Source organism: Ipomoea nil, unplaced genomic scaffold, assembly GCF_001879475.1.
Source record: "Ipomoea nil cultivar Tokyo-kokei standard unplaced genomic scaffold, Asagao_1.1 scaffold2805, whole genome shotgun sequence".
Lineage (NCBI taxonomy): Eukaryota > Viridiplantae > Streptophyta > Magnoliopsida > Solanales > Convolvulaceae > Ipomoea > Ipomoea nil.
Genome location: NW_017619233.1, coordinates 682,024 through 696,901, shown reverse-complemented (window position 1 = coordinate 696,901; position 14,878 = coordinate 682,024). Strand labels below are relative to the sequence as shown.

The following is a 14,878-nucleotide window of genomic DNA, read 5'->3' as shown; positions in this document are numbered from 1 at the left end:
TTGAAAAGAAGCTGATCGAATGTGGCAAATCAAGCTTCTGTTGCCTACTTAAGGCTATAAAGAGCATTGTGTAACTTGCAAATATGGGTGGGAATGTTAAGATCTATGTGTAAATTCATAAAAATCTTTTCAATAACTAATAAGAAACTCATAAGGAAAAACATTCAACATCTAACGAATACATGAATCAACATCTAGAGAGATAATTTTCATTCATCCTTAACTGTACCAAAAATCAAGGGTTTAATCATTCGTTTTGGTTATGGAGCAGCCTTAAATCTTTAGGTCAGCTGTCTCACCCAAAGAGGTACCTACAATTCAGCGAGGGGTTTAATCACTGTGTTCGACGGTGAAAATCCTGGGTGCACTCAAAAAAATCTAGAGAGAAAATTAGACTAGAGAGTAGTGGTATTATTAGGTTAACTGTTTTATCAATGATGGTGTTATTCTATTGTCTATGTGTCAAATTTCACTTTGTTTTGTTGGTTGTACATGTACATAGTGATATAAAGTTTACAAGTTATAGATCAAGTTTGTATATATTGTATTGACTATGGAGAGAGATGATGTGAGTGGAGTTTAAAGCTAAGAGATGATATGATATTGCTAGTCCATTGTCTTATCAAATTCATGTGATTATATAATTAGAATAGGTGACTAAATTTATTTAGGAGAGATGCTAATTGCCATATAAGGATTAGGTAGTTGAATCCTTAACACTTGTAAAATTTGATATCTAACTTAATAAAAAAAATTAATGAAAAAAGAGAAAATTTTATCTCTTAACCTTAATTAGCTTCTTTCTATAATATAATTAGGATTGTATCAAGGTATAGTAGTCAAGTGAGATTAAGCGTGATCAAAGTACAAAATTCTAATTTAATATTCGTATTTTGCCTTGTATAGAGAATGTATCACTTGCCAAATGACTTGAAGCAATTGTCTTAGAGGATTCTAGTTCTCTAATCTAATTAGGATAGGATTGTGTGTAAATTAGTTTCTCCCTTAAATAATTTACTCTCTTGGTGTTACATTTATATATGTGAAGTCTAGCTACAAGGAACTAAAAACAATGTTTAATTAATTAAAGGAGCATGGAATTTTTCAATCATTGTAGCTTGTCAATGTGGGGATCTTTAATAATGGCCAAGAAACAAATTAGTGAAATAGAGAGGAGGGGAGAATAAAGAGTAGCAATGACATCATTAGGAATAAATTGTCATATGCTAGATATATATGCTCATTGTGACCATTGGATGGTGGGAATGAAAGAAAAAGAGATATGGATTTGAGCCTGTAATAATATAGATGAGGGGCAAAGTGTTAATGGTGTGGAGTAATCCATTCATTGCATATAGTAGTGTATCAATAATAGGAGTGGTGTGGAGTTTTTGTAATGGGAGTTTGCTCACTGCTAGTTGACTTTTTAGTGGAAGAGGAAATCATATATAGTCTGTGTGTTCAGGTGAAACATGTCGTGAGATGATAGTCATTAATTTTGTCAAAATCAACATCCAGGGTGAACACGAATTTAAAAAAAAAAAAAAAAAAACGTAATAACAATTTGATCATTTTGCGTATTGTTCAAACTTAAGGTGCGTATTTTGTGTTTAAGTTGAATCGTGTTAAATACTTAAGGTGCATCATTTTAATACTTATTGTGCATCAGCTATACACTTGAAAAATTAAGAAACGTTATTTGTTGAAACTTAAAGTGCATCATTTTAAAGTTTAAGATGCGTTGTTTCAATGTTTAAAGTGTGTCCTTTTAACATTTAAAGTACGTCTGTTATACACTTAAAGTGCATAAGTGTAAGGTGCTCTATTTTAAAACTTAAGGTACATGATATTACTACTTAAAGTGTGTCTTTATAACACTTAAGTGCGCCATTTTAAAAATTGAAGATGCGCGATATTAAGACTTAAGGTGCGTCATTTTAACACTTAAGGTACGTCTTTATAACACTTAAGGTGCGTCATTTTAACACTTAAGGTGCGTCTTTGTAACACTTAATGTGCGCCATTTTATACTTGCTTCTTCCTTCCGGGACGCGTTTTTTTTCTTTTTTCATTGATCTGAACCATTGATCTAGATTTGATCAACGATTCAAATCTCACCGCATGTTTGCACCTGCGAGATTCTTCGCATTAGATCTCATCCCTATATATATATATATATATATATATATATATATATATATATTCAGGTGAAAACATCTCTTAACGTGAGAACATGCGGACTTCTTCAGCAATGCACGATAAGTTCTTAGGTTATTGTTTGCCTCTTTTCGATCCTCCTCCTCAATGAATGAATTTACAGATGAGAAGATGTAAAAGCAGGGTACAGTTTTGGGATGATACTAACCTCTACTCTCTAAGCCTATCTAACACAAGAAGCAATTTGTGACATTCACCCATAAAATTTATAATCATCTCCTGCACAGCTGACTGCATAGCCCTTGAATCTGAGATGCACTTGCATTTGGCAGCTCATATGTTCTGCTTTTACTGCTGTTTGAGCATGATAACCTAAGCTTCTCGCCGTTTTGCTCCGACTGCATCAATAAACTCAGTCGTGTTCATGTTCATAACACCAAATATATACCTCAACTGGATTATAATGCACATGGGTCAAACCATACTAAAAAAATGAATCCAATCAATTAAGAGCTAATATCCAATTTAGTCATCGACTAGACTGAGTATTACCTTAATAACCCATAGCCTTATAAACCCATATGTTCTCTCATATATTTTCAATGTGGACCTTTCGCATTCTACATTAGAAGCCTTATTTGCATGCTCAAGTTCATGTTCGATTTTCAAAGAACAAAAAAGAGTACGTACCAGACATGAAACGGGCTCTCTATTGCAGCTCCACCTTGGAGTAGGAACACAACTCAAGTAATGGCACCAAGAGCATTTCTCGTTCAAGTCTACTCCACGGAGAAGCATAACAAGGCCAGTCGTGAAGCTATAAATACCAATGCAAAATTCTATAATCAAAGAGCAATAAGATGGAAATCCCAAACAGAAAATGAGATATAGAATCCTCAATATTGGCAATAGAAGACTTTTTGTCTATGGAATCATGATTTTGCTTGGCTCTTTCTTCATTAAAGCACAAACTTGGATTGGATGTTGGCCTAGAAAACAAGTGGAGTTGAGAGGCATACCCTATAATGAGAAGGATAATGGAGGAAACCCAGAGAACCAATTGATATGCCTTGAATTTAGGTATAGGTCTTGATGATGAATATGCAGTAGGGGCGTATCTCTGGCTAACCCAACCAAAATGGGGGCGGATTAGAAACACAAAACCGAGGAAAAAACCGGAGAGAAACCCTCCAATATGAGCAAAGTTGTCCACATGCGGGAGAAGCCCCATTGCTAGATTGATAACAATGATGACCACCAGGGTCACCAAAACAGCAATCTGGAGAAGCAGGGAAGAAAAGCGATACAAACTTAAGGCTTTTAACACTGAAAACATTAGTAGCAAACTTCCTTACTTGGGTAGTAATAGTACCTTGTTCACATATATGCTCCAATTAATCAACAGCTCGGACAGCATGCCCCCCAGCAGTCCAAAAAGGGCGCCAGATGCACCAACTGATATACTCGACTTGATAAAAAGAGCCGATAACAAACTTCCTCCAAGCCCAGAGATGAGGTAAAGAACTCCAATGCGTACTACAAAATATTGCAACTGTATGTAAGTGTTGGGTGGAGGCCACTAAAGAGCCAAGTCCATCAATTGGTGGCTAGGGGAACTGTTAGGCGGAGGCAGTGAAAGGTCAAGTCTAGCACCCTGCCTCTCGAAAATGTGATGGCAGTCTATAAGAAAATAAAGTTGTGCATTTGCTACGAACTATAGCTGTTGACGTAATGGTGAGTGCTTGATCTTAACACCTGGTATCAGAGCCAAGTCACGGGTTTGAGTCCCAACACCGGGAGAGAGAATTGGCATGGTGAATTAAGGCAATCATGAAAGAAATGAGCATGAGGACCAAATACAAGCATGATCCTGTAGTGTAGTATTCTCACATACCAAACCCAAATTCTTGCTCCAGCCGAATACCAATAATGAAAAGACTCAACATGTTGGCCAGTAAGTGGAAAACTCCACCGTGCAACCAAATGCAAGTGATAAGGCGCCACACCTGACGTTCCTCAACCACCTTGCTCACATCTAGAGCGCCCATCTTCTCTAGCCTAAACAAAAAGAAAAATACTTATAGCTTCTTAAGAATTCATTAGTGTTCAACTGCATATAATGTGTGAACTTAGCATTGATATCAAAATCACTTGTCCAAGAGATAGCTAGAGAAGGAAATAATCGGTTCCAAGAAGTTACAACGGGAGGCGGCAATAAACAATAATGCATGGTGTTCTAGTTCAATAGCTATATTCCTTTTTAAACAATACACAAAGACATAGATAAAAGAAGTGAGTTAGCCACTACCTCATACTCGGATTATGAATCCAATCAATAAAATGCTCTATCTATCATACCCACAAATCCAGTTCACCACGGGTAATCCTAGCCAAGATGACAAGAGACCCACAATTGTAACCATAAGGTCATGAATTTGAATCTTTGCCCTCTTGATTTGAGCCGATTAGCTATGGATAACCTAGGCTGGTCTATGGATAACCTAGGGCTGGTTTACTCACACTCGAAAGGGTTTTGGTTTCCTCTTCATCCAAAAAAAAACCAGTTCAGCAAAGATAATTATACCTTTTTAATCAACCAAGAGATGATAAAGAGAGGCAGGGCTAAATATTAGTCAGTTCAGTTTTGCAATCAACACCATAAGTTTAGTCCATTCAAGCTCACCCTATACAGTTGGATTCAGCTATGTAAAACCTTGGGCAATTTGTTTCATTCCATATGCTTCCGATTAATTTCGAGATTTGAGATCAAAACTGAAAAAGTTTAGTACTTTGAACAATATACAGAGAACGCGAGACGCTTACGTATTGGAAGAAGGTCCAAGGAGAGGATTTTCCGAGAAGGGCTGAAAGGAGAATCTCCCGAGGAAACGAGCAAGGCAAGAGACCGAGTTCTTGGGGCAGTTGTTCAGGAACATTGTGATCACGAACACGACAACGTTGGCTACAACAAAACAGGGAACCAACCAGGAGAACCATTTCTTGAAATGCTTGATATTGTTGTCACTGTAATCGATGGGGACAGGCGGCGCTTCCGGCTCCAGCGGGTGGATTGTGTTGCCGCCCCGCCGTGAGTTGACCCGGATTAGTATTTCATGATGATGCTGCGGCGGCGCCGGGTCTCTTCCCGCCATCATCTGAGCTCTGAAGAAGAATGGGTGCGAAGGAAGAAAGAAAAGAGTGGGTGATTGTCAAGGAATAGGCATAGGTGGTGGTGGTGGCGGCGGTAGTGGTGAAAGAATCATTCGACGTTTTGCCGGCGACGGTAGGCAAACCAAACTTACATCACACTTCACTATGATTTCGGAGTTTTTACTCTCGTCTTCCTTTTCCTTTTTCTCCTTTCACTTTTGCTCTTTTATTCAATTTCCCCTTTTTTATTTTTCTCTTTCTTTCTTTTATCAATGTACCTTTTTTTTTTTTTCTTTAAATAAAATTTCCCTCTATTGCAATGTTACTTTCTTTATTTTTGAACAAACTATTGCACTGTTACTTATTCTCTTGCATTAGAGCATCTCCTATGACTCTAGTATTGTATTATGTTCAGTTTTATGATATATAAAATATACGTTTTCATCTAGTATCAGGTTAGAATTTTTTTATGACGTTTCATGCCTAAGATGTTAATAATATTTGGGTTAGTTCTGAACGTACGGTGTTGGAGACTACCGCTTCTTGTTTCAATTGTGTCAGTAGAAATTGAATCAATCAACATCTTTAATTGTTTGTCTCGTAAACTATCTCTGCGCTTACATGAAGCACATACAATATTGCACAATTGTGATACAGTGATAAAAAAAAAAAAAAATCTCTAACATCATCATTTTTCTTTGCAACACCTACAAGTGCTAGTTGTAGTTGATGAGCAAAACAATGAACATAAAGAGCACTTGGATTCTCATTCATAATCAAAGTTCTAAGACCATTGAACTCACGTCGCATATTACTTGCTCCATCATTTCTTTAGCCTAGTATTCTTGAAATGCTTAATACATGCCTTGTTAGAAGATCTTCTACAACACCCTCAATTTTAAAACTGGAATATTTAATAAAAAGGCATTTTATTTATTGAAGATGATAATTCAAATGCGGAAGCGAAAATAACATTTGAAACACATGGAATGCTACCGCCACGTTTGGGCTACCAACTAAGCCCAAACGCTCAGACTAGAGAGTTCTATTTAACTTCAACATTATTATAAAGTCCAAAAACTAATCTACAATACCACACATTATACAACATTTCTATACAATCAAATATTTATAATCGATCTATTACCATCTACGAGGTACTACGCCTCTACAACGTGCTCTCACGCTAGCCTCAAACTCCAATCCTGAAAGCAACAAGATTTGGAAAACACAAAGCAATAAAGTTAGCATAAAAATGCTAAGTAAGATTTACTCTGCCCTGTAAAATAGGTACATTTTTAGTTTTAAACATAGTTTATATTTTGTAAATAGATTTTGAAACTCGGATAGACCCCAGTTTAGGAAACATTTAGACAAGGACTTAGAAAGAACATTTTCAAAAGTGTTTTCAAAATACTTTGAGTCAATATTGACCAAATAACGAGAACATTTTTCAACATAAGAGAGTGAGTGAGACTCTACAAGCACCACTCACACTTAAACAAGAGATTTTTTTCAAAATAATGATTTAAGATCATTTTCTCAAAAGTACACACGTTGAACTAAAGAGAAATTAACTTAAAGAACCACATTTGAGACTCTACTTACGCAACAGGTATCAATAACCACACTATAACCCAACTTTTGTAAAATAGATTTAACTCGACATCATAGATAAAAGTTTACAATATATAAGTCTGTTGATGCATGTTATTTAAAGTCTGCTGATACATGTTATTTAAAGCCCGCCGATGACATTTTATAAAAGAAAATTTAATAGAGGTCAATAACATGATCTGCTGCCACAATCGAAGTTCAACAATATAAACAGCAAAGAAAATGTTAAAAGGTCTGTTGGTGGACAATTTATTAGTTTTCGATTTCGTTCAATGTAGGTATATCAATTCGACCCGCACCCGACGGGATAATCTGATTCCCGCCAAGACGGGGGCGAGTTTGGAGAATTTTTTCGGAGAACGGGAGCGGGGGGATGGAGATAATTTCCCATCCCCGCCGGGGACGGGGAGGGCATTCCCCGCCCCGACCCTGACCCCGTCCCCGATCCCCATCCCCGTCCCCGATTCCCCGTATTATATATGTAAATGTGTGTGTGTGTAATATTAATCAAAACATATTCGCCCCAGCAGTAGCGAACTAGCGTTTCACCATAATATAATATTAATATTAATCAATGTATTTTGAACATTGATTATGTATCTAGCGAACAAGCAAATTAGTAATTAGTAATATTTGAACATTTTATGATTGTGTATCTATGTTTGGAAGTTTGGATATTTGTAGGACTTTAGTTTGGATATTTTAATTTTTTTTAATTTATGTATTTTAGACTTTGTTTAAGGATTCAAGGCTTAACAATTAAAATTTTTGATAATATCATAATATAGTATTTTTCTCATTGACATCATTCAAAAAACGGGATGGAGATTCTCTGTTCCCGAAAACTCCCCGCGGGGACGAGAATAACAAATAATTCCCCATCCCTGTCGGAGAACGAGGTGGGGTTGGAGAATGGGGACCGGACCTATTTCGGGGACGAGGATTGTCCCGCCCCGCCCCGTTTTTATCCCTAGTTCGGTGTTTGATAACCGATATATATATATATATATATATATATATATATATATATATATATATATATATATATATATATATACAATGGCCCAATGCCATTGTATATATATATACGGTGTTTGATAACCGATATATATATATATATATCGGTTATCAAACACCGTATATATATATACAATGGCATTGGGCCATTGTATATATATATATATATATATATATATATATATATATACATATACAATGGACCAATAGAGTGACTTCATTCTACCAATGGCCCAATGCTTAATAGCCCATACCATCCAAATATCCAAAGCCCTAAATACTAATCCACAATACCATCCAAATATCCGAAGCCCTAAATCCTAATCCCTATTTCCCTTGGAATCCCTAATTCAGTCATTCTCTCGGCGGACGGCAGCTTGGGTTCTCCATTCGACCAATCAACAGAGCCACAGACGACGCCCGACGCCCGGAACTTCTGCAGTGGCGACACTTCCGGTCACTCCTCAGATTCCACCGACGCTCTCCGCGAGGACCGACCTCAGTCCTCACATCCTCTGGTTTTCTGAAGAACCTAAAGGTAACAACAATACATGAGGTTGTTTCTTTACATTTGCTGTTCCCGACCTCAGTCCTCACCATCTTTGTATTTGTATCTTCATCTTCATCTATGAATGGGCCGGCAATCTCTTCTCGTTATCTCTTATGCTGCCATTACAGTATGTTTGTTCATTGTATGCTTAATTAAGTGTTCAAGTGTTGCTTTCGAGAAAAAAAGTGTTCAAGTGTTCAGCCCTTCAACTACTATAATTGATTAATTGTTTAAAAATTAATTATTTCTTCCTTATTATTGGTAAATGTCATCATGTCTGAAGCTTTGGGTTTGAAATTGGTAATTTGGCACTTTTGGCAATTGGCAATTGGCAATTTGGTATTTAGCAGTGTGTAGTGTGTTTGTTAATCATTTAGTTGTTCTGTAACCGATATTACCGACTGACGGTAGGTTTTTCAGTCAATTATAGCATATATATTTGGGTCGGTTTCGATCAGTTATGATGGTCAAAATTTTCATATCGGTTTTTTGGTCAGTTATGTAACTCATGACTGTTTGCTCATCCCTAAGTGCCATTGCCTGTATCACTGACAAGTTGCCACTTTCATGGAAGAAGGTTGAATGTTTCTTAAAGCATAAAAAGGAAGAACTTACCATGGAACAGTTGGGCACCGACGTTCAAGTTGAGGAAGGAATCAAATTGCAGGAAAGTGAAAGTGCAAGTGCAGGAAGTGTCAAAGGCTCCGTGGCTCCCGGTTCTGTTGATGAAGGCAAATCGAGTGAAAACAATAAAGGAAAAGGAAAGTTAGGTCAAGTCACCAAATCTTCTAAATTTAAAAAGAAGCCAAAGGAGAACACAAAAGATTTCTGTTGGATATGTAGCGGTCCACATTTAAAAAAGGACTGCAAAATTTGGAAGGAAAAGAGGAAGGAAAAGAAGGCACGAATTCAAAGCCAATGGAATGGTGATCATGGTCATGAGAGTGGTCAAGAGAAGCAAGGTGAGATTCTTAATCTTGTTTCACGGAAAATTTCATTGCTATGATCTCTGAATTTTTTGTAATGCAGAATGATGATTCATGGTGGCTAGACACCGGGGCAACAAGAAATGTTTGCAAGGATGTGGCATCTTTATAAAGAATTGAAAGATGGTTCAAGCTTGTACATGAGAAATGATTCTATGGTGAAAGTCAAAGGCACTGGATATGTTGAACTGGCTTCAAATTAGTATTTGAAACGGATAGATTTATTTTATCCAGTTGTTGTATTTGTTAGACAAAGGTTTAATGTGTAATAGTATGTTCAAATTAAATATAAATAAATTTGTTTGTTTCGTTTATATGGCGTGCTCATCTTCTTTATGGCATTATCGTTTATGTTACGTGAATTATAAACGGTTATATGATATGGTTAAAGATGGTTTAATTTCGTCTTTTGATTTAAATGTGCAAAAATGCAAGACATGCATGTTGAATAAAATTATTAGGAATCATTTTCCTAGTGTTATAAGGAATTCCATGTTGCTTAAATTAGTTCACATAGACGTGGTATTGACTGCATTTTTATTGGATATGTTGAACATAGCAAAGCCTACAGGTTTTATGTCATAGAATCAAATGATTTTATTTAACTTTTGAAGAAGTAATGAAGTTTCAGAATGTTGCGTTATGGAAGGCAATTACTGATGAGATATATTCAATAATGGGGAATAATATGTAATTTTAATTAATCCGTCACATGGTTGTTTAAAAATAAAATAAACCTTGATGGTACAATTGACAAGTTTAAAGCCAAACTTGTAGCACAAGTCTTTAAGCAAAAAAGAAGGAATTGATTTCTTTGACACTTATGCTATTGCTACAATTAAATTGTTAATTGCTATTTTTGCAATACACAATCTTGTAATTAACCAAATGGATGTTAATACTGCATTTTTAAATAGTGAATTGGAGGAAAAGGTTTACATGAAGCAACCAAAAGGTTTCGTGATTAAAGGTCAAGAGCATAAAGTTTTTAAATTAATTAAGTCACTTTATGGCTTAAAGATTTAAAGTATACCCTTAAACAATGGCATGATCGGTTTGATCAAGTTGTATTGGCAAACGGGTACAAAATTAATCAGTCGTATAAATGCATCTATAGCAAATTTAATAACCAATGACAATGAGTTATTATTTGATGAAGATTTTAACACTCTTGAATATTTTCTTGTGAGCTCTATATCTCTTAGTGTTTTTTTTTTTTTCACTTTTGAATATCTCGTGTATAGCACTCTGTTATTCGTATGCTCTGTTGGAGAATGTACCCGTTAGAAAAAGATAGTCTCAAATCTCTTATCTTCTAGCATTGTGTCAGAAAATATTCTAACCCATTGTTGCAACTCATATTGGCACTCACCTAGTTTAATAATTATATATGTGGGTGATGAAATTTGAACCTATAACCTTTAGTTTAACATTTCAACAATCTTCCATTCCATCCATAAAGTCCTTTGGTAACATCTCCAATCTTCTTTCATATACTTCTTTCTTTCCACAGATTATTGATCTCCAAGGCAATTTCATGCAAGCTTTAAATCACGTCTCTTCTTCTTCTTCGAATTTTCTCCAGGGAAGCCTTCTTGAATATTTGGCTTTCGGGTAAAGTTCATAATATACATATCATATGCATACATCTTCCTCTTCTGTTTTTTTTTTTTTCTTTTTAATAATTTCCCGTTCATAGTCTAAGACTCAACTAAACTTAAACCAAATAAAATTGGGAGTTCTACAAATTACAATTTGACATATCAAAATCTATTACAATTTATTCCTAACAACATATTTATGTGAAGATGTTTCTTCATCCATTGTTTGAACATGTATTCAAAGTAGTGTTTTTTTTTTTTTCCAATGTTGTCACACATTGCTTCTTAAAGTTGCATGAAATGATGATCTTGTAGATCATGTCTTCCAATGCCAAATGCGAATTTATTGAGATCGCTTATGAAGGAAGCAATTATTTAACTTGGGTTCTAGATATTTTTGAAATATATTTGGCATCGAAAGAATTGAGCCAAGCTTTTGTTGCTAAGTCATAGAGCACCGATGCCCAAAAGGCACAAGCTCTCATTTTTATACGTCACCACTTGAACCACGATCTTAAAAATGAGTATTTGATTGAAAAAGTCTCCATTACATTATGGAAGTCCCTGAAGGACCATTTCGACCAGTAGTCATCTATTGTCCTTCCTTAGGAACAATTTGATTAGCTTAATCTCAAATTTTAATATTAAAAGTCAGTAACTAACTATAATTTAGCTCTGCTTAAAATAGTCTCACAATTAAAACTCTGCAAACAAGAAGTCTCAGAGAAATACTTATTTGAAAATACTCTGTTTACTTTTCATGCGAGTAACCTTGTACCCCAACAGCAGTACATGGCAACAAATTATGAGAAGCATTCTAAGATGATTTTAGCACTCCTTGTGGCTAAGAAGCACAACCATTTGTTGATGAAGAATTATAATGCATGTCTAGACAGTCTAGTTGGTTCTGTACTGGTGCCTAAAACACATAATGTTGCATAGTCAAGGAACTTTATAAGGGGTTGCTTTCGAGGTTATACCTGAGGTGGTATGAGTTTCGAGCTCAAAATAAGAAGCAAAGTGGTCAAAATAATCAAGGACGATCAAACTCATCGATGCAAAATTCTAGCTAGAAGCATGTTTGTTATCAATGTGGGTGTGAAGGGCATTGGCTCCTACGTGCCGCACATCAAAGGATTTGGTCGTCGAAGAATAATGAACCTCATCTTGATGATTCTAGCTAATTTGCCTAAAGCAAATATTGCGATAAATTATGATATGAACTGATAAACAATCGATGTCATGATAATGTTTTGAACAATGCATGAAAATATATTCATGGCTAAAAAAGTTAGCTCATGCCTGAAGCATGAAGCACACGAGAAGTTAGCTCATGTTTGAAGCATGCTTGAAGCATCCGAGAAGTTAGTTTATGCCTGAAGCATCTGAAAAGTTAATTCATGACCGCAATATTCGAAAAGTTATTGCATGGCCGAGAAGTACATATAATCCAAAAGTGTTTTTTAGCGCAAAGTTATTTTTGGATGCAAATTATTATGAGGACAAAGTGATTTTACTTTGCTGATTTTACTATTCGGATTAACTATTCGAAATTTACTATTCGGGAAGTTTACTTCTCAGAGTTACTTCTCTTAATTTGCATGCTTATTTACTCAAATTTGTTCTCATGCATGTCATCATGACTCTCGTATGCAATTGACTGGGTTCTAATTCAAAGTTAAATTATTATTTGTTCCATAAATCCTATATCAATCCCGGAAGGATTGCTATTATCAACAAATTATGACAATCTTCTTTTGACTAAATTTAAGATGCCAAAATGTCAAATCCCTCTTCGAATATGACTTAGTGCAATTTTGTGCTATTTAAGGAGTGGAATACTATACCCCTTTATAAGAATGATCATTGACTTATGCCATACATGATATGATTGATTTAGATGTTATTAGTTTGAAAGATAGAAGCAAATGATATCATATCAGTTTGCTCGAAGAAAACGAGGGAATGAATTATTTCATATCAATTTGTCCGAAGCAAATGAGAGAGTGAATTATATCATGTGAATTTGCACGAAGCAATTCCCAAACTAGTGAGTGAAACTAATGGAAAGTTGAGGATATGGATTTTTGGGAGATCTTGAAGATCTCTTTGACAAGCTTCCCAGCTTCGCTACGATTGTTGTGTACCCTTATATAATATCATTTGATATGTATGATTTCATATCTGATTATATATGTTACTCTTAGATGATTGCATATATGTTTTGGGTACTTCATATGTTGCGATACATTTTTAAAGACTTTAAAGACCCAAATGAAATTATAGTATCAGATGAGCTAGTGGGTCGCCTTGGAATAATATATATATATATATATATATATATATATATATATATATATATATATATATATATATATATATATATATATTTTTTGGTGAGTCAGATTTCTTCAAATGCCTATTATATCAAGCATATTTTGTAGAAGAAAATTATTAAATTATATATTTTCTTGTTGGGACATCAATTTTATATGCTATTGTTGTTATCACAATCTGACCTACTGGATAACATAATTATTCCCCATAACACCTAGTACGTGGTATAAAATCAAACATTTCCATATCCGTTTTGTTCACAGTGTGCAGTCGTTTTACAATATATAATTAGGTAGGCTAACTGCACACTTTATGAAGATCATTTCACGGCATTAGGGGGAGATTAAAGCTCAAATTTAATAGAATGTCGAGAAATTCTATTGATGATTGATGAATATATAAAATATTCAATATTTAAATTCACGTACTAGGTAGACTGAACTAGAAGTTCAGAAGATGTAAACTGAACTAGAAGTTCAGAAGATAGCTAATATGTCAATATATATACTGATAAAAAGAGTGACTAGGTCCCACATATCTTCCCCAACTTGGACCGTATGTATCTACCAATGCTCCATGACTCCAGAAGTGTGAAGACATGTCAGTATAAAAGACAAGAATCCGCGGAAAGCTAAATCTAGTAGAAAATTTTTGTCACTCTTGAAATCACTTAGAGTATGTCTTGAAGGCATTCATCCAGAAGGCGAAAAACCCAGTAAAATTATATATAGGTGCACCCAAAATCATAATACTGGGATGCAGAACGACCAGATAAAAATATCTTTGGAAAATAGCTTGAGTCTGGTTGAATTAGGAATCGCTATTATTTTATGGGAGAAATTTATGAAAAATGTTATAGTTGTCGACAACACAATTGCCTTATAAATTGCTCTAAATATATGAAAATCTAGATCCAGAGTTAGGCACCAGTAGTGCCCTGTTTTTTTTTTTTTTTTTTTTTTTTTTTTTTTTTTTTTTTTTTTTTTTTTTTTAATGTATAAAAGAGAAATTAAGACATGTACAGTTCAGCTTGCTAAAATTGTATTCTCTTTATAACACGTACACCATTTAATGTTAACCCTGTAGGTTACAAATGAGTGTTTGTACGAAAGAGAAATACAAACAATATGGTGGTATTATATAAAGCGAGACTGACAGCTTAAGGGTTCACACAGAGATCCTGAATTGATCTTTAATCAAATGTACTCCCCCACAACATATGACATTACGTTCCGCTAATTAACATCATTGGCAGTAAATTGTAAATCTAGATATGCAATTGATGAACGTCATGACTGCAACTTATTGATCATTGCACGCTAATATTTATTTGTAAATCCCTGATGGATTCAACACGTTTTGAAATGAGGAAAAGTGAAAATCACAACGTGTATCATTAAATTACAAAAGTCTTTGTATGACTTGAATATTATTAACTGAGTGTTTTTTCTCCTGAAGAAGGA

At 34.9% G+C, this 14,878-nt stretch overlaps 2 protein-coding genes across 3 annotated transcripts; one reads left to right on the top strand and one right to left on the bottom strand.

Annotated features, from left to right (window-relative positions):
• Positions 1-2,263: 2,263 nt before the first annotated feature.
• On the bottom strand, positions 2,264-5,530 carry LOC109158298 (RHOMBOID-like protein 1). Its single transcript, XM_019306218.1, has 6 exons — positions 4,981-5,530; positions 4,052-4,215; positions 3,530-3,693; positions 3,177-3,436; positions 2,848-2,974; positions 2,264-2,555 (listed from the first exon to the last, which is right to left on the bottom strand). The coding sequence occupies exons 1-6, from the start codon at positions 5,310-5,312 to the stop codon at positions 2,430-2,432; spliced, it is 1,173 nt and encodes a 390-aa protein (XP_019161763.1). The 5' UTR covers positions 5,313-5,530; the 3' UTR covers positions 2,264-2,429.
• A 2,723-nt stretch (positions 5,531-8,253) lies between these two features.
• On the top strand, positions 8,254-9,791 carry LOC109158299. Of its 2 annotated transcripts, none has more exons than XM_019306220.1 (3): positions 8,254-8,479; positions 9,066-9,453; positions 9,521-9,791. In XM_019306220.1, the coding sequence occupies exons 2-3, from the start codon at positions 9,108-9,110 to the stop codon at positions 9,523-9,525; spliced, it is 351 nt and encodes a 116-aa protein (XP_019161765.1). In that variant the 5' UTR covers positions 8,254-8,479; positions 9,066-9,107; the 3' UTR covers positions 9,526-9,791. The 2 variants fall into 2 exon arrangements, with proteins under 2 accessions (XP_019161765.1, XP_019161764.1); XM_019306219.1 differs by having other exon boundaries at positions 8,255-8,479; positions 9,069-9,453.
• Positions 9,792-14,878: the final 5,087 nt, after the last annotated feature.